This window comes from Thunnus thynnus, chromosome 22 (assembly GCF_963924715.1).
Source record: "Thunnus thynnus chromosome 22, fThuThy2.1, whole genome shotgun sequence".
NCBI classification, from domain to species: Eukaryota; Metazoa; Chordata; class Actinopteri; order Scombriformes; family Scombridae; genus Thunnus; species Thunnus thynnus.
In genome coordinates this window covers 15259123-15283179 of record NC_089538.1, presented here as the reverse complement: position 1 = coordinate 15283179, position 24057 = coordinate 15259123, and the positions used below count along the sequence as shown (strand labels likewise).

The 24057-nt window shown below is 41.7% G+C and overlaps 2 protein-coding genes across 5 annotated transcripts in view; one reads left to right on the top strand and one right to left on the bottom strand.

The window, feature by feature from the left end:
* Positions 1-109: 109 nt before the first annotated feature.
* On the bottom strand, positions 110-6429 carry naa38 (N-alpha-acetyltransferase 38, NatC auxiliary subunit). Of its 2 annotated transcripts, none has more exons than XM_067579311.1 (3): positions 6267-6429; positions 2513-2687; positions 110-928 (listed from the first exon to the last, which is right to left on the bottom strand). In XM_067579311.1, exons 1-3 carry the CDS (start codon positions 6363-6365, stop codon positions 804-806), a joined length of 399 nt encoding a protein of 132 aa, XP_067435412.1. In that variant the 5' UTR covers positions 6366-6429; the 3' UTR covers positions 110-803. The 2 variants fall into 2 exon arrangements, with proteins under 2 accessions (XP_067435412.1, XP_067435411.1); XM_067579310.1 differs by lacking the exon at positions 6267-6429 and adding an exon at positions 3395-3506.
* A 2696-nt stretch (positions 6430-9125) lies between these two features.
* chd3 (chromodomain helicase DNA binding protein 3) overlaps positions 9126-24057 on the top strand; it is a 44462-nt gene continuing 29530 nt past the window's right edge. Inside the window, exons 1-17 of one of the 3 annotated variants that reach the window (XM_067579307.1) lie at positions 9126-9984; positions 12497-12624; positions 12720-12908; positions 13031-13158; positions 15902-16140; positions 16477-16616; positions 16763-16892; positions 17041-17219; positions 18599-18868; positions 19252-19455; positions 20036-20259; positions 20447-20578; positions 21015-21111; positions 22442-22633; positions 22725-22925; positions 23079-23216; positions 23890-24011. In XM_067579307.1, coding sequence (XP_067435408.1) covers positions 9822-9984; positions 12497-12624; positions 12720-12908; positions 13031-13158; positions 15902-16140; positions 16477-16616; positions 16763-16892; positions 17041-17219; positions 18599-18868; positions 19252-19455; positions 20036-20259; positions 20447-20578; positions 21015-21111; positions 22442-22633; positions 22725-22925; positions 23079-23216; positions 23890-24011 — 2876 coding nt within the window. In that variant the 5' untranslated portion in view covers positions 9126-9821. The remainder of the gene's footprint in view (positions 9985-12496; positions 12625-12719; positions 12909-13030; positions 13159-15901; positions 16141-16476; positions 16617-16762; positions 16893-17040; positions 17220-18598; positions 18869-19251; positions 19456-20035; positions 20260-20446; positions 20579-21014; positions 21112-22441; positions 22634-22724; positions 22926-23078; positions 23217-23889; positions 24012-24057) is intronic. The other 2 variants (XM_067579306.1, XM_067579308.1) reach the window with 2 other exon arrangements.

The window sequence follows — 24057 nt, the reverse complement described above, 5'->3', positions numbered from 1 at the left end:
TCAGCACAAACTAAGTTATTTTGTCAGTGACGACTGAATCTTAAATCCTGCTCGACTGTGTGAACCGAATGTGACAGGCTCTTTGTTCTTAAAATCGACTGTTTCCGGGTTTCTTTTTTTTTTCTTTGTCGTTAGTGGCATCAATTCTTCCGTTGCCAAACTGAATCAGCTGACATGCTCAAATGTATTAAAATATTGAAACAATGCCAATTTGTCTGATTTTTTTTGCTTGGTAATGCATAATAATCATAATAATAAAGGGAAACAGCTACAGAGGAAGCATTTTAGTGGTTTTCTCATGACACTAAACTGCCCTCAATTCACCAACTGTCTTCACTTTACATATTAATATTTACACTTACAAATAAATCAAAATAGAAGAAATATCAAACTACTTTTAGTCAATAACAAACACTAAGTCTCAAATACAGGGATTTATTTCAAAATGTCCAAGAAAGACGTTTACTGTACACGACACTGAAACACCATTTCACACATTGAGCAAGCTCGCTCACGCACACACACACACACACACACAAACACAAACACACACATCACATGTGCTGTATTGTACAGCTGTTACTGCAAAAAGGAGACTTCCTCACATATGAAGGGAATGGCTAAAATCCAGAACACTGACGCAGGATTTCTGCATCTGTAGCGGAGAAGTGACTTGATTAAAATCCACACAGTCAAGACGTCCGTTGTCCTTTGAGCTCTGCCGCAGCCGTTACATCAGGCTGAGTGGGAGTCAGTCACGCTGAACGCTGCTGCTGCTCCTCCTCCGGGCAGGCGGGGTGTCGTCAGTGGTTAGCCCCGAACCCTTGCGTGTCTTCCAGACTGTCGGCCTCCACCTCGATGGATACCACATGGTGACCGGGGATCATAGCCAGACCCAGGACTCTGGGTTCACCCTGGGAGAATGTGTCTGTGGAAAAAATGAGATAAATAAAAAAAAGAGTTCATTTTCTTTGGTCACACGCAAGAGTGTTGAGGGATTTACCTTCTTTTATCCTCTGCTGGTGATTCACACAATGTCACGAGCAACGACAATAAACACAGTTACTCAGATTCTTCTATTCTAGATCAGATTTCGCAACTAAAAGTGCAAACTAATGAAAAGCCCTGAAATGACTGAGCCTTTTCCATAGCTGCCCCCTCCCTCTGGAACTGTCCCCAAACACATCCGACACTGCACTGACCTGTCTGTGTTCAAAACTAAAACTTGTCTTTGAGTACCTTGAAAAGCGCTCTATAAATAAAAATGTCTTGTTATTATTTAACACTTTGTTTGTGTTTCCATCAGTATTTAACTTTAAAGGATACTAGCTGGCATTCAAAAGTACTTTTTGACACCTACATGTATGTGTTTCCTCTGAAAAAAGGCATCAAAGCTACAGTAACTCATTTAGTGTCCTACAGTGGTGGAACAGCTGGCACAGTGGCAGCAAAAAAACCCCAAAAAAACAACATTTTAATGGTCACAAAGGAAGGAAGGAGGGAGGGAAGGAAGAGAAACATAAAACATACCAGGGCCGTTTTCACAAACATTCTGCGAACCCCTTTCACAGAGCTCCTGACTTAGCCTAAAAAAGTTCTAGCGAGGAGTCCGAGCTCAGGAGTGATTTAGGAAAAAATTCTCAGAGCGACTCTGAGCAAAGAAGGGACAGAAACTTTTACCTTAGTGAGAAGGTGTGGTCGACCCCGTTGCTAGGTGAGCCTGATAGGCCTAATAATAAAATTTAGAATTTAGAAGACATGGTGTAATATAAATACTATTTTATGTAATGAACATGAATAAAATGTGAGCCATACTTTCAAAGTAGCCTATGAAATGTTTGCCATGTTGTTATATTTATTTACTTATGTTTATTTACCATGCTGGTCATTTTAGCACTTAATCTATGTGATGTTAACGGGGGAAAAATGGCTTTCATCAATCTCTGTGATTCATGTGTATCTCATGTGTATCTTTTTTTTCCCAGCTGCCAAATATCTCAGTGATCACTTTCATTTCTGGCATTATAGTGTTATTATGTCGAGTGGGAGATGTGAGCGTATGTCTAATAAGATCGACTACAAACATCCCTGCACGATCTGATCTGTACGTTTCATTAACTCATTCATTCAGCGTTTGGAGAATATTTCTCCTACCTACCTTTGTCTTTCCGCCACTTTCTCTTCTGCTTAAGGATCTCTAAAGCCTCTTAAAAGTCTGTTTTTCACCTTAAGAGCTCTCTTTAAGGGCTAAGATGCTTTGTGAATAACTTCTATCTTTACCAGGATCTAGTCTTAACTGTAAGGGGGAAATTCTTAGCGTCATCATTCATAATAATAATTTTCTTAGAATTTCAACAGTAGGAGCAACTCTGTGTACCAGGGAGCTTTATTAATACAGCCCCAGGATGCTTATAGTATGTTCTCTCAAACGGTTATAGTCATTTTCTCATCAACATTATCATTATCGTACACGTGCTGCAAGGCTGCTTGATCCGCTCTGGTCTTCACCTACCTGTGGATTTGAGGAATTCCTGAGCTGAGCCGAGGATGACGTTGCAGTCCCGGTCTGTGCAAAGAAAAAGCCCCACCAGAGTCCGTCCGTCTGTCATGCGGATCCTCATGTTCTTGTTCAGGAGCCCCTCTAGTTTCTGCCTGGCCTGGGATGATGAGGACACATCAGACTGCTCCTGGGTGTGAACAAAAGGACAATAGATTAAACTTAAATTGATTTTAATGCTGAAACAATCAGTCTCATCTTTGATTGGCTGATAAACAACAAATATATTTGATTCTAACAGTCAATTACTTCATTTTCAGGATGCAAATATACCAAAACAATTGCTGCTCATAACACAAATTTGAAGAGTTGTTTGATATTTCTCGTTTTATATCATTATGAATTCAACACATTAGGTATTTGGCTGCTGGTCAGACCAGATGAGCAATATTGAGATAATATTGGGACTCTGGTGAAGACATTAATCGATAGTGAAAATATTTTTAGATGCAACTTGCAGCCTAAACACATCAGGCTATCTGGCTTATGATAACATTATCGTTTGAGAAATATCTTGCTATGTTAGAGGATTTTAATTAATGAATACACGTATTAAAATGTATGTTGCTTTGACCAAGATAGTTATATATTCAGATGCTTAACTTAGATAATAGTATGTCTGTAAATATTGTCTGATAAATCTAATATTTATTTACTTTTAACAGGTGACAGATGAGCCGCAGCAGCTAATTCAACGTAAAGCTAGCACTGAAGCCTTGATAAAAATGAAATACAGCGAGCTTTAGAAACCTGACGAGCTTTTCTTCACCACTATTACACGTCAAACAACATGAGTAACGATAAAAATGCTACAAGTTAAAAGAAAGAAATACATACACGAATCGAAGGACCATTTTCCGCGATCATTGTTGCCATACCTCTCCCTTCTTCTTCTTCTACTACTACATTTGCTGTCGGAGGACTTTCTCGGACGGACCAGCTGAACCGGAAACGGTGATTTTTGTTTTGTTTGTTTGCTTTTTTTTTTTTTTTTTTTAAAGGGAACGGCATCATCGAAGATAGAAAGATAAAAAAAACAAGTAAATTATTACACTGGCAGCACAAGTGGTTAACAGAGGAGGCGACAAACAGCGGAAAGGAACACTATTAAATGTAAGACTCTATTGTTAAAGCTGATATTTTTACACCTGACCTGTTGTGTTGTTTCAGCGAAATTTATTACAGCCACATGCTGACTCTGACCCTGCTATTAAATGTATTATTTTGATGGACTTTTTGAAAAATTGTATGATATTTTAACTATGTAACTGTTGCTGAACAGCGGCCTCTGTGGCCACAAGTAGCAATTACAAGTCATAGCACAGAATAATGTTATATGTATATATTTCCTTAAATTTTCTTGAGACAGTTACATCAAAGGACTGGTTCAGAATTTTTCAAGTCTGTCTTAAAACAACAGTCAGAAGCCCAAATGAACATTGGATTATATTTTTCATGCTGTAATCATTTATTCTGTTCATACTGACTTATTAGAAGATCCCTATACTGTGTTTTTTTTTTAAATCTGTGTTTTTAACGGTACCATGCTCGTAATTTCGTTCTGCTTTGCATCACTGATGTTTTGCTGAATGACAATAAAAGGATCTTGAATCTTGACCAAATCCACAGTCCTCCTTCTGTGCAAAAAATGTATTTAAAGGAATATTTGAAGCTAATGTGAAGCTTCAGCTGTCCAAATTAGTCAAATCAAGTATATATCTTTCAACGTTAGCCTTTTTAGAGCCAAAGTCCCTCTTTTTATTACCATCCTCCCAGCGTAGCTCAACATGGAAACACTGTCCAAGGACACACAAATAGGGAATTTGATGCTAAAAAGACTATAAATGTGTCAGATATCTACTTGACATGACTAAGTCAGACAGCTGAAGCCTCATATAAGCTTCAGATAAACTTTTAGATGCATTTTTGCACTAAATGACTGTGATGAAACACTGTGGATTTTGGCTTCCATCACTTAAAGCATATTTGAAGGGGATCTTTTAACGGCCAGTATGAAGAGGAGGAATTATTACAGCGAGGAAAACCTTTTTCACTGTTCATATGGGCATCTGACTGTTGTTTTAAAACAGGCTTGGAAAATTGTGAACCTATCCTTTAAAGGCGTCAACATATATTCTTTAAAAAATAAAACCATCAGAATTGTTATCTGGCAGCGGTGTGTGTATCCTAATTGTTTTTTACACATGCCCACACACCAGCTGACAGACTCAGTAATGTCAGTTAACACAGAAATATCTGTCCAAATTTAGTGGCTAACTATAGCCACTAAAAGCTACTGGTGATACCAAACCAAGTATAAGACTGTAGCAGCAACACCCCTGAGTTTATTGAGTAAGGTGTTTTATTGCTTATGAATGCAACTTTCAATTTGTATTATAAACATTTTATTTCTTCTTTCAAAAGTAACATAGTGTTGCTTTAATGAACTCTCAGATAAGATTTTACCCAAAACAATGGTGAAATAATGGAAAAGACCTTAAATGTCCCCATTATGATGTGTTTATTCACTGACTCTTCCAGCTGTTATGTCTTTGTTTCTGTGTCTTGATAAATAAAACTAAAACGAATATAGTACTTTAGTTTTAGATGTCGCCATTTTAATGTAGAAAATGATATGTTAAAATATAATTACACCTTGATTTGTGGAATTACACCATGATTTTGTACGTGTCATTCCTGGACAAGATAAGATAAGAATTTCTGGAGTGAGCTTGAAAGGACATGAGCCATTGGTTTGACCCTTGAACTAAAGTTGTCAGTGTTAATCGGCCAAATCAATCAATTAGCCTAACATTTTTATCTGTATTCCTGATTCAGATTTACACCCTCTCACTACAGGCTCTGACCCATGTGATCCGCTGACTGTGTGAAGTGTACGTGCCCCCTCCTGGCTCTGTCACGTGCCAGGCCGATGACTTCGGAGAAGCCTGCTGGAAAGATAAACAGCATGAGGGAAGAACTGCTTTGGATACAAACTCACACCTTGACGTTACGAGAGCTACAGATGGGGGTGAGCGGTATATGCTGGTTTGCATCCCTTTTTTTGTGTTGTTGTTTTGTTATCTGGACTCCTGTTCAAATGAAGCAATGTCTACTTGCAACACCTTAGTTGCACATGTTTACCATTTGTCAATGTCAGTTCTTTCTATTACATATTTGAATCATTTTTAGATGCCTGAAGAAACAAAATTATCCAATTTTACAAGAAAAAAAGCAAACGTTAGAGGAAAGTCAGATTATTGAGTAGGAGAAATATGTCTTTTCTGCATTTGTATCCTTTTAATCAACTTGCGATCCCTTGTGGGGGTCCAGATCCTCAGGTTGGGAAACACATTAAAGCACTGTTACTATTATAGCTCTTAATGTGCCAGTTAAAAGCTTTTAAGACATCATAGCTCTTGAGGCCAGTCTGGTGGCGCTGTCTTGTATCTCGCCTCAGGTGTGGACAGATCAGCTGTGTTTGGGAGGTTTGTTATGCAATCAGCAGAGTTGACTTGAGTTCCTGCAATTGTACATGTACTCTACACATCATATTAAAGTGGAAATGTAAGAGACTCCCTCCTTTGTTGTTCTCAAATTAAACGCTGATGCAACTCCTCCAGAAACTGTAAATCTCAAGGGAAGACAATTGGAATCCATTAAATGACTCACGCACGCCTAAACACAAAAAAGAATAAGTCATACTTGCATTTAAAACACTGTCAGGACGTGTGAAGTGTGAAAGGACGAGCGGACACAGATCAACGTAAGGCGACTTCCTCTTTTCTCCACAGGCCCCCTGCTGCATTATCAGCTCTCTGGGTTGCCTCAGTTCAGACAGCTGAGCTCTGAATGGAGAACAGGAGCTGGTGTCTTCCTCTGTGTGTTGTGTCACACTGCATAAAATCTGGGTTAGCTAGAGCGCAGCACCCAGGGGAAGCGCTTCTCCCTCTCATCCTCGGTGTATCTGGGGTGGGGGCATGGAGGGAAGGGGGGGGTGGTGGTGGTGGTATTCTCAGCACAGACAGTAGTGCAGTGTGTCAGGGCCTGCAGCATATGAGAGTCCTGGCTAGTTTCACCCTTTTTTTTTTTTGCACAGTCATGGCTGTAAATACCTCACACACACATGGATGCTGTGGGTGAGGGTATGTGAACTACACACACACACACACACACACACACACATAGACACACTGCAGCCATCCAATCTGGCAACAGCAGTCTCCTCAGTGGCCAGAGGCTTAGTAGGGGGCTCCAGTCGCACACTCAGATGCACTTTCCCTGCACACACACACACACACACACATCTCCTCCTCCTGTGTGTCTTGCATTGCCGCCGTGTCTCTCTTGGCAGATGTGTCCATTGGATCAGGCACTAACAAATTCCTCTCGCCTCATTTGTGGGCGCGGGGGGGAAGCTGAGCCGGAGCGGCTCAGACACCTGTTGCAGGCAGGGAAAGAGAGAGTGAGAGAGAGAGAGAGAGAGAGAGAGAGAGAGAGAGAGAGAGAGAGAGAGAGAGAGAGAGGAGTGGTGCACGGGAGACGAGGCGTAATTGAAATGCTTGTTTACGTACATGATATCCGGTTATTGGTGTGAAAGCCGCAGATGTCAGGGTTCACACATACAGACAGAACGTGGGGAGGGATAAAAAAACAAAACGGATGCGTTGCGGCTGCGTGCCACGCGCTCAGGATGGCTCAATCCTTGAGCTCTCACCCTCTGTCACATCACTGCTCTCTTCACTGTTTCTAGGCGGCAAAATTAAAACCTAAATCCAACATGCTCCCTCTACAAATGTATAGTCTAGTTAAAAGTACTTTTGAGGGGGTTCAGTTATTGTGCCAAAGGTCTGCCTGCTTGCAAAAGTATGAATAACTCACAAATTAGGGCACAGAACTTATGATAATTACACTTACAGTGAGTTCAGGCTCGTTAAGTCACTCGTTAAGTGTTCCTCCAGCCAATAAACTGATTGTGTCAGATACAATAGCTCCCTTAACTCTGTAGAGAAACTGGAGTAATAAGAATTTAAAAACATCTAATTTATTCGACTTCTACATGAGTTAATAGACAATATTCAACGGACAGATTCGTGAATGAGGCAACTCGGCTTTTGTCTGACTGCACATATTTTCTGCTTTAGAAATTCGGAGCGAAGATTGTGAGTTTATTTGTTAGAGTGGAAACTAGATGAAATCCTCCAGTTGCTTCTTTGTTGTGCTCTCAGGTGTAGCCGGAGCCGTAATGGAGTTATGACCCTGAGAGCATCCCGGACAAGGACGAGGACCCTGAGCTTTTCAAACCTGCTCTTCCTTCTCCACTTCTACAAAAGGCCCCTTTTTGCACAACAGACTTTTTGACTCGTCACGGTAGGAAAAGCACAGGTGTTATTTATAACATTAAGCCGTGACAGTGTGACAGTGAGCCAGCACGCACAATACCGCGACCCCTGAACCCGAAGCAGCTCCGAGGAATTCATTCATTGTCAATTTTTATGATTTACACCTGCAATTTTTCCTACTGTGACATATCAAAAGGTATTCTGTGAAAAAAGACCTGTTGACATTGGTGCTAACCTCTAAGGTCACTTCAGGCTGCTTTGGACATGATCCTAACACAAGAGACTAGATTTCTTTTTGAGGTTTCAGCCGCATCTCACAGTCTTCTGCTTTGCTCTGAGGGCCAAAAACCTCACCTTGTGTTCAGATTTTTTACTATTTACTGTTTCCAACATCAGTAATTTATTAAAAAAAACAGAAAAGCTGTCACCTTTTCCCCCAAAAATCCTGACATCTCTTTGTCATTCAGCCTCTCTGTTGCTGCTTTTATCTGACTTTTTAAACAGTTTTGAATGAATGCAATAAAATAAGTTCAAACCGTGGAAAAAAAAAAAAAAAAAATAGCCCCTGGAGATTTATTTAACTACATACTGCACATTTTTAACATATTCTTTTCTTTGTGCCGAGAAGCTCATTCGGATGCAGATGTTTTAATACAATCCGGCTCTTTCTTTCTTTTTTTCTCCCTTCCTATTTTTACCTACAGCCGAGCCACCGGTTTCTCCTGTCTGACCCCTGTTTCGTCGTGAGGTTTAAATGCGAAAGGCAAATCAAAATTCCTTTTGTCAAAACAAAAGTGCCCCTGAGCAGCCACTGAGGGCTGGCTGGGGTCTAGGGATTCCCATGGCCTTACTGCCATCCAGTTGACACAGCACCGCTGCTCCTGAGAGGACTGATATTACAGTAAAGTGTTGAGAAAAAAGCTCATGTTTGTATTGAAACGTTTGCACCGCAGACGGATTGTATGCCTCGAGCTGTTTAATAAGGTGATTTCAAAGTGGGGAAGTGTAGTTTGCATATTCTGAATTGTTTTCATCCCCACCACAAGTAGTTAATTTTTAAGCAATACAATCTGATGTAAGTCTGGGCATGGCTGCGGCAGATTTTCCCAACCCCCCTCTCTCTCAATCCCTCCCCAGCTCTCTGACACTCTCACACACACACACACACACACACAAACACACACACACACACACACATACACACACATACACACACACATACACACACAACCCTGCTGCTGCTGCTGCTGCTGCTGCTCCAAAATATTTTTTATACAACGGTGGGGGCTCTGGAGAATATAAGGTGGCCATATTTGATAGATTTGTGTCGGGCTCTGCAATGCAGAAAGCGAGAGTTGTTGCGTGTGATCTTGCAAGTGACAGTGACACCAGGCGAGTGTGTCGGATTCGTGACTGATCCGGACTTGGGGAGAGAGAGAGAGAGAAAGAGAAAGAGAGAGAGAGAGAGAGAGAGAAAAGAGAGAGAGAGAGGGAGAGAGAGAGAGAGAGAGGGAGAGAAAAGAGGGGGGGGGGGGCAGACAGAAAAGAAACAAACAAGTAACAATGTAACTTACATGCAGTCACACACCCCTTTTTCTTGTAACAATGTGTACGTTTTTAAGGAGGGAGGGGGCGCGCAGAGGGAGAAAGAGAGACGGAGAGAGACTGAGAAAGGAGGAGGGGGGTGCGTTCTGAAATAATATAGTCAGCCATTTTTTATGTAAGGGGATTTTTTCTTATTGGGGGGGTTGTTAAAAAATAAATATAAGAGGGCGGCCATCTTTGTTGCTCTGCCTAGTGTAAAATATTCCAAAACGCCCCCCACTTTTTTCTGTGCCGATTTGAATATTAAATAAATATCATATATTCGGGCAAGAATACGCTTTTTTGAATACAAGGACGGATCCAATGACAGGAGTATAATGTCCTCTCCTCTCCGGTCCTGTGAGGAAGACGAGGGCATGGTGGTTAATTCCGAGGGAGGAGATTTTGATGAAGAAGACGACGACGGAGACCTAGACGAGAACGCAAGCGACATAAACTCGCCGGCGGCGCCTCGGGAAACTGCAACACCAGCCGCGCCAGGTACAGTAAAAAACTGGCGGACAAAGTCGGGAGCGCGCACACCAAATAAAAACACTCTTTTAGACGCACTAAAAATGTGGAGAAATGGCATGCTGGAAGTAGCCGAAACCCGCAGTTTGTGCCCCCCATATCTGGGCTTCTCCAGGTCCTGTACGGTACAGTAGAGAGCTGAGGACTCGGGTGCGCGCTTACAAAAGAGAAACATACTTACTAGTCCAGATTTTTTTTTTTTAAAGGAGGTTTAACCATCTAAAACCCCTATTCATCAGGTATATGTTGCACATATATGTCTCTCATCATAGTCCCGTATTTGCAGCTATATGAGCGGCTGAGGGGGGAGAGAAAAAAGACGAGAGCGCGCTTGCAAAAACAGAAACTCCAGTCCAGTTTGTAACAAAATGCACAAAACCCCCAGCCTGCCAGATGTGTTTCTGTGTTGTTTCACATGCTCAGTCTCCCTACTCCACTTCCTCTTCGCCTCCAGCGCATCCCGACAAAGTTTAAACTAACTTGGCACAGCTGATTTTTCGTTGCGCTTCACCACAAAAAGTTGCAGCTCGCGTTTTATCTCTTAAATCCCTCTGACAGGTCCTAGACATGCATGATCATGTAAATGAGCTCGCTCTGCGGGGTAATAAGGTCACCCTGAAGGGTAAAAAAAAAAAAGGCTCACGGCAAAGAAACACTGGCATAAACATGGACTCCTCTGGCCGGAGGCTACATTTGATACCCATGTCGAGGAGGAGATGCTGCGCTGTGCCGTGCAGACATGAAAGCCGGGTGATGGTGTGAAAATTGTGGGAGACAGAAACTTGCCCCTCTACCCCTCATTGTCGCTATGACAGGTCAATATAGGACACTGCTGCAGCTGCATGCTGCTCACTTATTACGGGACAGAAAGGTGTGACTGTTTTCCTCATTTTTAGCCCCCTCTGGTAGCTTTGCATACCTGCTCCATAATTAGCTGAATAACATTTTCATGACGTGTTTACTCTCTGGGTTTGACTCCACAGAACTGGACGTTTTTGGGGTTTTTTTGCTGCAGCATATGCAGCATTAGTTGTCAGTATTGATCATTTATAAAAAAAAAAAAAAAAAAGGTGAAAGATTGAGTGCATTTGGCATTCTGGATGTTTCTGTGACAGTGAAGTTGTTGCAGTGAAACTAAAGGGTGCAGAAAGTGGTGGTTGGTTAACCACATTGCTACATTAGACATCAAAAATAAGTGCTGCAGCCTTAAGGTTGCAGTTTATTCATAACAGGAGTATAATAACTAGTGATATGTGGTTTGGATGCGATGCAGATGTGACAGAAAAACTTAAAAGTCACAGTGCAGATGTCACAAGGGAGATAATTATGCGTAATTTCCCTGTGTGAATATCATCCTTTGCTTTTACACTTTTATTAGCCCGACTCCGGAGCTGCCGCTATGCCGTGTCAGACAGATAAATTAGTGTCGGGCTTCCCGTCGAGGACCTTAACCCCCTCACGACCTCTAGCAGCGGTCACAGCGGTGGTCGAGGTCCCGGTGTGGGAATTGCAGGGCGGGAAGGAGTCGTTCCAGTTCATCGCACCGTCCCGCTGGCGGCCTTTGAATCACCGAGTCCTGCGTGCGTGCTGCTGCCGCCCCCGGCGTGCCTTCGGCGGCTGCACGCTGCACGGATACGCGGGAAGCGGGGTTGGCTGGTTGGTTGGAAGGGGGTGGGAGTGAGGAGGTGGAGGTGGAGGTGGTGAGAGGGGGGGGCTGTTTCTGCTGCTGGTGGGAGCGCGCACCAACAAAGGCAGGCAGACAATAAAAATCGGACAAAACGTAGCCGATCAAACAGACTGTTTGCATGGTGGAGACCGCAGCCCATATTTTGGTTATGCTTTAATGCTTTGCTGCATTTTCTCTTAAGCTGAGGCTGCAGCTGTCTCCCTTGTGTGTGTGTGTGTGTGTGTGTGTGTGTGTCTCTTTTTCTACTCCTAAGCCAGGTCAGGTTGCAGGTTAAATTGCTTTCCCCGTGGCTGTGATATTACCCAGGTACCATGGGGAATAACTGGCCTGATATTTTCACATCATTTGTTCCCTGAAAGCAGTCATGTATTTTAGATGTACTGAGGCTGAGAGTCTTCTATGATATAAGAAAAGTGAAGGGTTTAAACTCATTGTGTTTCCCTTAAATCAAAAGCTTTTAAAAACGAATAAACACTAGATTTTTATTGTTATTACACATCAGGACTTTGCCATAAACCAATTATCCTCCATGCTATTGAGCCACCAACACCAGCTGTCAAATCTACTTAGAGCACACTGACAAACTGTATCTAATTCAGCATGTGTCACAATTCAGACAAGGTCAGAGGTCACTGAAGCCACCTTGGGTATCATGCAGCTTTTGTTGTGTGTAATTATGTTCAGCGGGGATTAGCTGGAAGCGTTTTGAGAAGATTATTGTTCATCTGATTCCGATAGCTGTCTTTCTTTTAATGCTCTCTTTGACCTGTCTCTCCTCTGCGCTTCCCTGCGAAGACGAAGAGGCGGAAATATCTGACAGGGAAGTCCCGTGCAGGAAGAAAGGACGGCCGAAGAAAAAGAAGGACACAAAGAAGAAAGACAAAGAGGGGAAACCCGTCAAAGCAAAGAAGCGCAAGAAGATTGTAAGTCTGTTCAGCTGTCACGCTCTTGATTTCTCACTTTGCTGACTATCAGTGTCTTCATAATCAAACATCTTCCTCTCTCCTCTTCTGTTCAGGACAGTGATGTAGAGAGAGACTCAGACAGGGAAAGAGACTACGGTGACAACTCAGACAGTGTAGCCAGTGACTATGGATCTGGTGAGAAAAAGAAAAAGAGGAAACATAAAGAAAGGAAGGAGAAGAAAACCAAGAAGAAGAAAAAAGACGATGGGGACCGAGACAGCAGTCAGGAGGAAACAACAAAGGTAAAGACTGAAATCTTGTTGTTTCTTTAAAGCACTAAAGTCACATTTGTCCGTGAACATATAAAAATTGCTCTGACAAGCGGTTGATGATCTTTCTCGTCTCATTGGTGGTTTCTACTCAGCAACCGATAGAGCAGAAGACCTCAGCCCAGCTGGCAAAGGAGTGGGGTCTGGAGGATGTTGATCATACCTTCACTGAGGAAGACTACAGGGAACTCACCAACTACAAAGCCTTCAGCCAGTTCATGAGGTATGGCTGTCGAATTGTCAGATTGTGTTGATGTGGACTGCTGGCTGTTGCTGTTTAAAGATTTTGATGAGGTAATTGAACTTAAAAAAACACATCACACACAAATAATATGTCTTAAAACATGTCTGGACGGGATCATTAAGCTACAGTTTTCAATTGTAAATAGCTCAAGAAATATCTTAAAGCCTTGTTAAGTCTTGATTCAAATGAAACCTCTTTAAATGCCCCGTAGTGCTTTCAAAACTTGTTAAATATACTATAGCTCAAGACATGATTAGGTTGGTGAGTTGTCAGAGACTTTGCAAACTGATTGGAAAGATTTCAAGAATCAAAGGAAGGTTTTGCTGCAGACCATGTGGATGTGGAGTCTGCGCTCGAGGCCTCGGCAATCCTTCAGATCTAAAATTTAAAATTCATACTAACAGAGAAACCAGTGTTCTCCTGCTGAGAGATCATATCCCGCAGTGTCTTTGTGCACTACTGTACATTGCATGCAAGGTTAACGTCGATGTCCAACTCACAAGGCGAATGTAGTTTGGAGAGTGAGCATGTTGATGTGAATACTTGTCACGTCTGCTGATTGAAAGCAAGCACGCGTGCATACCTGACTAATGTGAAAACACAGACATTACATGTACTTTTGCAGTACACAGCAGCTCTGCTCTGCTTGGTCACCAAATGTAGCAATCACATCACTGTATATATGATTTCTTTGCTGGTTATAACAGTATTAGCCATGAAGATGAAAATAACTTTTAAGTATGCTATTTAAGACAAAGAGACGTCAGCACAAAACTTTGAAAATAATCATACAAACTTTTGCTATGTTCTGTTCTCACTGATAGGAGGCCCAGTGTAACAATTCTCTAAATATTAATAATCGAGTGTTGTCTCGTAGCCACTTCCCTCCCCACCATGTTTTCATTTCTTCAACATTAGGTACAGGTGCTTTCCTGTTTCTGTTTAAGTTTGTATAAAGTTTCAAGCCCAGGGCTGCCAATTTTTGACTTGAGTTTGGAGTGGGATTTGTTCCCGTTGGGGGTTGGGTGGGGAGGTTTACGTTTAGGGGAGGGGGATATTTTAGTAGTACTTCTTTTTGTTCATGATAAAATGAGCATTATTCGTGGTAAACTGACCCACTCAACCTCTCTCTGGCCTTGTTTAGTGCTGCAGTGCTGCAATAACTTTACTAACCTTGCTCTACATAGACCAGCTCTACAACTTTACACCAACAGATCCTGAGTAACACCCGACGAATTCATAAACTTAGACAAATGGCCAAATGAACTGTCAAGTTAACATGACTAAAATCTGTGAGGTCAATGATTGAAATACATGAGCCATCCTACAGCCCACACACACACACAAAAAAGACAACACGTGCAAGTATGGGTGCCTGGATATGTTTTAAAATAGGGGAGCAAACTTGGAAAGATACATAATTGGCAGAGGGTCTGGGGGTCCTCGCCCAGAAAAAAAAAGTAATTTAAAACAAATTTCCTGCATGTCTACACAACCTAGCCTCTCGGATTAAGTCAAGAAACAGCCACCTGCACTAGTCTAGATTAGTCAGATTGAGGGTGCTATGAAAACCAAGAATGCATCAAGAACAGTGTATAATTGAGTGGATCAGGACAGGAAATGATTATTAGAAGATTGACTATTTTATATTTTAAATTATATTGATAAAATGTTATGTAGAAACCTATTGCTGGGAATCGCAAGAAAGTTTCAGAGCGACAGAGACACAGAGCGTCTCTGTAATCATAGTAACTCACTTTCACTCCTGCAGGCGTGCACACAGCGCAAGAGGAGAGTGAGAGACACTGTGCTGCTGCCAGAAGAGCCACTGACAGAGATTACTCTGAGCAGCACGCATGGGAATAAATTACAATATAATAGATGTGTGTATATTTCTGGCTTTCCCCCCCAATGGTCTGAATAACTCACTGCTGTACGGCGCTGTTTTAGCGCTGTGCTGCTCTGTCTGGTCCGTCTGTGCGCTGTCAATGTCCTTTTTTCCCGCCATGACATTATCAGTTATAAATTTGTTTTTCACCGCGTGAGAACATGGATTTGTGGCATGAAAGCGTGTGAAAAGTGTCACAGTCTCACGGTCAATGTGTGAGAGTTGGCAGCCCTGCAAGCCTCTTATTCTCACACACACCAATCTTCTTCTACTACATTGGCATCACCATTCAAAACACAAAGCCTCAATGGTGAAACTTTCCACAGCATATTAACATAGATACAGATGGCATGGGTTGGGCATAACAGAAGTACTATTACTTGCATTTGTCTTCTCCTGGCATCCCAGACAGCCATGCTAACCATGTAGCAGTCAGTTTGTCAGTGTCAGCCTGAGCCTCTGCCTCTGTGGCTGACTCACCTGCTTTGACTCTGATAACATGAAGTAATCCATAACATCCAACGCCTGTATCTGTTGGGACATTATTTAGCCGTCTCAATACCGTCAGTGCCCGTAGAAGAAAACTAAACTCTTCTCAGCCAAGTCAACCATGTAGTGTTTCCACCAAATAACTGTAGTTACTACAAACAGTTATAGACAAACAATTCCTATGACTAATACATGGAAGTATGATTAATGCTCACACACGTTTAAGTTGACTGAAAAAGTGTTATGTCACAGCTGTTTCTTCAGGGCCTTTGTCAGATTTCTGCATGTCGCCTACATAGTTTTTCTCTCCAAAACATTTCAGTGATCCTAACCTCTCGCTCTCAGGCCCATGATAGCCAAGAAGAACCCTAAGATCCCCATGTCAAAGATGATGACCATCCTGGGGGCTAAATGGAGGGAGTTCAGCTCCAACAACCCCTTTAAGGGCAACGCAGCCGCTGTTGCTGCGGCTGCTGCAGCCGCCGCCATTGCTGTCGCCGAGCAGGTCTCTGCAGCAACCGCCTCGCCTGAGCCGCCACCTCAACCGCCGCCAATCCGAAAGGCCAAGACTAAAGAGGGCAAAGGTCAGTGGGGTCAGCTGTAGTCCGTGCTTTGGTTGAATGTCCACCTGCAGTGTTATTTCTTCTATACCCCTCATGGCGTACAATCCAGCAGTTTCATTAATAGGATTGTTTCTAGTAGTGATTGTTGACCTCAGACTTTATCTTAAACACATGCTGATGTCTTGTGACCAGCTGATGTTTGCCTGTACTGTAGTTTACATGCAATATAAGACAATAAACCAAGTGTACTATTTGTCAAAATCCTCCTATTTACTCTTACTTTTTTGCTTATACAGTACACTCACCATCTTTTCTTTCTTTTATGTCAAATGTTGCACGCTCTTGCTATCTGTTCAGGCCCAGGCTACAAGAAACGCAGTAAAAGTCCTCGAGTCCCAGACAAGAAAAAGGCTTCGGCTGTAGCCAAGGCTAAAAAGATGGCACCCATTCGTATTAAACTATCGCCCATAGGCGCCAAGAGGAAGAAGAGCTGCTCAGTGAGTATAAAAAGTTTGTAGGGTGCTGAAAACAGTGGGGTCTCTCGATGTATCTCACTGAGCACCCACTCTCTATCTCAGTCTCAGATTCTCTTTTTTCCTGTTTCTTTCACTCACCCACTCGACTCTTTCTCGTTCTCCGTCAGAGCGAGGACATGGACGAGGATGAGTCTGAGCAGGAGGACTCCAGCGTGCACAGCTCCTCAGTTCGATCTGACAGCTCTGGCCGTGTGAAGAAGAGCAAACGAGGACGGCCGGCCAAGAAGAAGAAGAAAAGTAAGGACAACGTGCTCGTTAAGTATACTATACAGGACATAATTATAGATGATATACAGTGTTCTCAATTTGAAACATTTTTACCTGTATACATGTTTCCGTCCTTTGTCTCCTATCTTTTTACACGCGTTGTCCTCATACCTTCCAGTTCCAGGTGGTGAAGAGGAAGGTGACGGCTATGAGACCGACCATCAGGACTACTGCGAAGTGTGTCAGCAGGGTGGCGAGATCATACTGTGCGACACTTGTCCCCGAGCTTACCACCTCGTCTGCCTTGAGCCTGAGCTGGACAAGGCCCCCGAGGGCAAGTGGAGCTGCCCGCACTGCGTGAGTCCAACCACACGAGAATGCATCTGTTCCAGCTTCATTTGAATATTTATCTCAGAGCTACATGGCTAAACCTGAGTGAAAAAAATAACAGTTAAAAGTGGTTTGTTTTTACATGCTTGGAGGACCAGATGAATAGAGGCTTTGTATTACAGTTGCATTACAGATTTCAGCAGAACTGCTCTCACAGACAAACACAATCCTGCCCAGACAAAGACAGACACCTGAAGCGTATGCGTGGGTGTAAATGCATTCGGTAATGTCACAAATATGAATGCTCATTTTTTTGGTTACCATGACACAGTTGTTTTTATGCTGGGTCTGTGATGCAAAACAACTTAGATTAGTCAGCACAATTAGGCCGAACTGGATCAGCACTTCAGCACAGCAGGCCTGAAACTGCTGAATAGCAGGCTAATTTAACAAAGTAGCCAATGCAAAGTTTAACATTTGCTTGCTTGCTGTGACTAATGCCAACTTCTACCAGATCAGATTTGTTCATTGTTGATTGTTTTATACCCACTAATGTCCATCACTGGTTAGTAGCTGTTGTTGCAAAAATGGTAGGCCACAAATATGACTTTTTTTTGCTTGAAAGGTGTTACCGAATGGTGTTACATAAATCAGGTTGTTTTTTAACCCCTATTCTAAAGCCGAAACAATTAGTCGATCAACGGAAAAATAATCGGCAACCATTCTGATAATTTATTAATCATTTCAGTCATTTTTAAAGCAAAAATGTCAAACATACCCCAGATACAGACAGTCCTTTGTGAGGATTTGCTGCTTTTTTTATGTGTTATGGTTTATGTGATAGTAAACTGAATATCTTTTGGGTTTTTGACTGTTTGTCTAATAAACCAGGCAGTTTGAAGACACCACCTTGGATTTAAGGAAACTCTGGCAGACATTTTTTACTTGTTTTTAGATGTTTATAGACCAAACGATTCACTGATAAATTGAAAAAATAATTGCCAGATTAATTGATAATGAAAATAATCATTAATTGCAGCTCTACTTTATTCAATCCGGGTTGTGTCAGTGGAAGCAATGCATCTTTTTTTTGAGGAACACCACATTCAACACTCACAAGGGCACCTCAGCAGTGATTACAAAGGAAGAGCAACTGCCGCTCTTTCACTTTCCCCTCTAAATTTATCCTCCTGGTCTGGGGATCGAACTCATGACCTTTCAATCACAAGCTGGCTCTGAGTTTTCCTCCCCTTTATCTATTTCTCTCAGTCCTAGTTAATCAAACCCAACAAGAAATCATAGTTATCACCTGGTTTCACCTTGACAGTTAAAGTCATCAAAGAAGAAGTTATAAAATTCCTGTATTCATGTATTCAGGATTCTAATGTTTCCCTTCCCATCCCCAGGAAAAAGAGGGAATCCAGTGGGAAGCAAAAGATGAGGACTTTGAGGATTTCGAGGAGGACAGTGAGGACAGAGTAATTTCAGAGGTCGGGGTGGGGGTGCCCACCGGCACGGAAGAGGAGGATGACGACCACATGGAGTTCTGCCGGGTGTGTAAAGATGGAGGTGAACTGTTGTGCTGTGACACCTGCACATCTTCCTACCACATCCACTGTCTAAACCCTCCGCTACCAGAGATCCCCAATGGAGAGTGGTTGTGTCCGCGATGCACGGTTAGTCACTCTTGTGTTCTCTGTTTTACTTCGTCACTGTTTGAAAGAGCCTGTACCTTGTTTATTGTCGGTTTTCTGATTTGTTCATTGACTGTTTCTGTTGCTTTACTAAACTGTTAGGTCTTAAAAAGAGCAAATAAGTATAAATAAGTTTAAATTATGCCCCTAGATGGTGGATATTGTTTGGTGAAACCTTGAAATACATCACATCACTTTGGGAAGCTTTTACGTTCATAAGTTTTACCAGGATAATACAGTCAGTCACATACATTAGAGGGCAGTTTCACCTAATTTAAGTAAGTATATTACAATTAAAACTGTCTATTTCTCCTTTATGCAGTAACTATAGCAAGGTCTGATTAGTCACTATATTCCTCCTCTAGTGTCCGCCAATCAAAGGACGTGTCCAGAAGATCCTCCACTGGCGGTGGGGTGAGCCTCCGCCTCCCATTCCCGTGCCCCCGGCTCCTGACGCCCCACCCGACGCCCCCCTGCCGCCTCCCATGAAGGGCAGAGCCGAGAGGGAGTTCTTTGTCAAGTTGGCCGGGCAGTCATACTGGCACTGCACATGGATCACTGAGCTGCAGGTGAGATGATGAATGCAAAGTGACGGTCAAATCCGAGAATTATATGAGGAGAGAGTTCAAGAACAAACTCAAGAATACAAGGATGAAGTGTGGAGGTTTAATTTTCTCGGTACTGCCATTTGGACATAATGGGTCATTCTTGCATTGTATCTTAGAATTCAATGCAAGAACCATTTTCAACCAATTTCTCTCTAATTTAGTTTATTTCTTAAAATACTGGATACCTCTCAGGTCTCTAAAAATAAATCAAATGAAACAGTCTAAGAAAGAATAGTGCTCATATCTTATGTCCATACTAAAGCCATAACCTGCAATTAGGTGTCCCAAGTATATTTATTTTGCTTAATTTTAAGTGGTCACAAGCCAGAAACTTTGGGAACAACTGATGTAGTGCATTCTCAGTCTGCAAAAGAGGAACGGAAAAGGAGGAAAGTAAATGTGCAGTACTTTAGCCATTAGATGTTATATTTATCTTACAAATGTTCAAGAATATATAATGCAAAAGATCAAGAATTACTTTGAATTTTGGCAGAAACGTTCAGTCTCCTTCTTCTCCTTCTATATACTTTCTTCCCTCCAGCTGGAGATCTTCCACTCGGTGATGTACAGAAACTACCAGAGGAAGACAGACATGGACGAACCTCCAAGCCTGGATTACGGGTCGGGCGGAGAGGATGAGAACGGAGTGGGAAAGAGCGAGAAGAGGAGGGCCAAAGACCCCCAGTACGCCATCCTGGAGGACAAGTACTACAGATACGGCATCAAGCCTGAGTGGATGATGATCCACCGCATCATCAACCACAGGTATGGGGCCTGAGTTGTAATTGATTTATCCTGAGTCAGCCAATGTGATGTATTTACAGTATATTTATAAACTTGCAGATTACAGATGTTTATTTTTCATCTGTTAAAAAAGTTAAAAAATGATGGATGACAAAGATTGAAAAACATGACATCACCACTCACTGTACTGTATGTGTCTACCTGTAAGTGTGGACAAGAAGGGGATGTACCACTACCTGGTCAAGTGGAGAGACCTGACCTATGACCAGTGCACCTGGGAGAGAGACGACATGGAGATCCCTGACTTTGTCATTTACAAGGCAAACTACTGGAGACACAGGTAGGATCAGCAGTGAATGCATCAACCCTCACCGACTTGAGTATAGAAAAAAAACACTCCGGTTTTGATTGTAAGATGAAAGCAGTGCTCCCAATGTAATTAAAAAAAGTTTCAATTATGGCCGAAATATTTCTAGAAAAAGGATGTATGAAAACTGTGCATATTCTGTATTTATTGTTTTTTCCTTTATTGCAAAAAAAGTGAATAATTGTATAACATTAGATGTTTGAGCATTTTAAAGTGTGGAAGCCAAGTTTAATGTAAAGGTGTATTAAAATATTATTGGTTAATTAGTAGCTTCTCTGGACTTGTATGTAAATTCATATACTGTAAAATACTCTGCTCATACAAACCTATTTAATACTTTTTTTTGTTTACTTTCTTGATCGCCTGATTAATTCCTTGACTGAGTAACATCCGTGTTGCTGTTTAACAGAGACGCCATAATGAAGGACGACCCAGACAAACCCAGGAAGATGAGGAGCAAGAGCCAGGAGGGTGATGACGACTCTCCTGCCTCTCCGGTCACTGATGTGAGTTTGATTTGTAGCCGCCACCAATCTGCATTTTTTATTTCCTGTTAAAACACACCACATCTCTGTCAAAAGATTGTTTGGGATTTTGAATGAAATCACTGTTTTTCTTTGCTTTAATTCCTTCATTTACTACTTTTATTTTGTGGCTGTGGAGGAGGCCTTGCTGTATTTTTCAAAAATCTGACCCCAGTAAATTAGCCTCATTATATAACCGCCTACATGATATAAAAAGCTGGATGTCCCAAAACTTATTAAAACTTAACTCTGATAAGATGGAAGTTGTCATCATTGGCCTTGAATACCTCTCAAAATAAATACAGCCACTCCTCGGCTCCCTCACTCCTAACATTAAGTCAGCCACAAAAAATCTGGGTGTTATCCTCGATAATGACTTTAGCCTGGAGCTACATGGAAAGAAAGTAGTCCAGTCGTGTTATTATCAACTGAGGAATATTTCCAAAATTAGATGAGTTCTAGATAAGATTACTGTAATGCCTTGTTTACTTGCCTGACCAATCAAGCTATGGAGCAGCTCCAAATTCACATCACACCATCACACCAATCTTGGCTTCACTGCACACGCTTACAGTCTCTTTTAGAATCCATTTTAAAGTGCTCTTAATCACATACAAGGCTCTGAATGATGTGGCGCCGGAGTAGATTACTGAGCTCCTTACACTGTACTGTCCAAATAGGCCCCTCAGGTCTGCCAATCCGGTTCTTCTAACTTTTCCGGAGTTCAGGTTAAAATCAAAGGGCGATCAACTCTTTGCAGTACCACATATTTTTATAGAATGGCTTTTCCCAACAGCTGATTGACTGCATTTCTCTGGTCATGAGCTGTTTGATTGAGAGTTTTTGTCTTTTATTTGTGTAGATATATGCATATATGTGTGGATGTGTGTTTGTGTTTCATTGTTTTATCTCTTGCAACTGTTCCTAATGTTGTTATGTTTTGAATTTCCTCTCCTTTGGAAAGCACTTTGTGGTCATTGCTTGAAAAAAGCTCTATAAATGAAATTATTCTTATTATTTTCTTCTTCTTCTTCTTCTTATTATTTTGCATAAAACTCAAAAAGATGCATGTTCCCTTAAGTATGTTTCAATTTTTTATATGTATCTCATCATTTTTGTGTCATGTGTGTATTTTGTGCATATTCCTTTTATGTGCACATTCATTTTTCTTTTTAAAACTATACTTTAGGGAATTTATACTGTTTTGCAGGAAAAAAACTATTTTTACTTCACAATTTCAGTAACAGTAGTTTATGATTTGTGTAAATTCTTCACATCTCTCCTCTTTGCTCTCTACTTTGGTTTTTTCCAGCCTACGATAAAATACGAGGAGCAGCCAGACTTCGTCACATCGACAGGCGGTACGCTGCACCTGTACCAGCTGGAGGGTCTGAACTGGCTCCGGTTTTCTTGGGCACAGGGCACTGACACCATCCTGGCAGATGAGATGGGGCTGGGCAAGACCATCCAGACCATCGTCTTTCTTTATTCCCTCTTTAAAGAGGTGATGGTTCTTGTTAGTGTCTTGTTCCACCTCCTTACGGAAGTTGAGGTTGAAACGTTAATGTGAATTTTCCTTCCCTTTGTCCCATCAGGGTCACACTAAAGGTCCGTTCCTGGTCAGCGCCCCGCTCTCAACCATCATCAACTGGGAGAGGGAGTTTGAGATGTGGGCGCCCGACTTCTACGTGGTGACATACACAGGAGACAAGGACAGCCGAGCCATCATCAGAGAGAACGAGTTCTCCTTCGACGACACGGCTGTCAAACAAGGAAAAAAGACCTTCAAGCTGAGGGTGAGGAGGGAAGACAACTAAATGAAATACAAAAAAAAACCAAAAGGAGTCGTCAGAGTTTTGTTTTACAGAGTGATTTGATTGGAAAGTGGATCACACCTTTGTTTGCAGTTGTAAAATGATTTACACACAAACACTCTCTCCTTCCTGCAGAGGGAAGCTCCTATTAAATTCCACGTGCTGCTGACCTCCTACGAGTTGGTGACCATTGACCAGACGGCGCTGAAGTCCATCGACTGGGCCTGTCTGGTGGTGGATGAGGCTCACCGCCTTAAGAATAACCAGTCCAAGGTACAGTAGTTAGTGTGTGTGTGTGTGTAAATGTTAGTATAATTGTAGAGCCTGATTGAAACTGGATGTTTTAGGCTGATTATCAATATTTAATAGTGTAAAAATCCTGTAACAGTTTAAAAGATAAAACTTGTCAGTGCTCTCTGGTGGACAAACTATGTAAAAGCAACACTGTTTCTAAATTAACTATCCTTAACATATATTTGCCATTTCTCTACTGCAAATTCTTGTTACTTCCACTAAATTTACTTACTCTACTAGAATTTAGATTTTATCATTCATTTTAATTATGAGAGCTATTTAAATACTATCCCTAACTGGACTTATTTATGCTGCTTTTATCTGTTTTTGACTGATTTGCTTGTTTGAATTGAATTTGAATAATCTTCTCAGTATCAGTAATGCCTTCAAGATAGTCTACGTACACTATAAACAAACAATAAACCTATAAGACAATTAAAACATATCAGACTCTTGTAACAGTCTGCACAGTCTGTTGATCAATTGTACTAATTGTACTATACGCAGATAGATCGATATATATCAGCATTTAGATAAATTTAGCCAATAATATTGGCTATACAGATGTATCAATTAGGCTACAATACAGCTCTTATCAATGTGATTTTATATGAATGTCATATAATTTATAGAAATACGTCCTTGTTTCCAGTTTTTCAGGCGTCTGAACGATTATAAGATCGACCACAAGCTGCTGCTGACAGGAACTCCACTACAGAACAACCTGGAGGAGCTGTTTCACCTGCTCAACTTCCTCACCCCCAACCGCTTCAAGTAGGACTCCTCTCTCTCTCGCTCTCACACACACACACACACACAC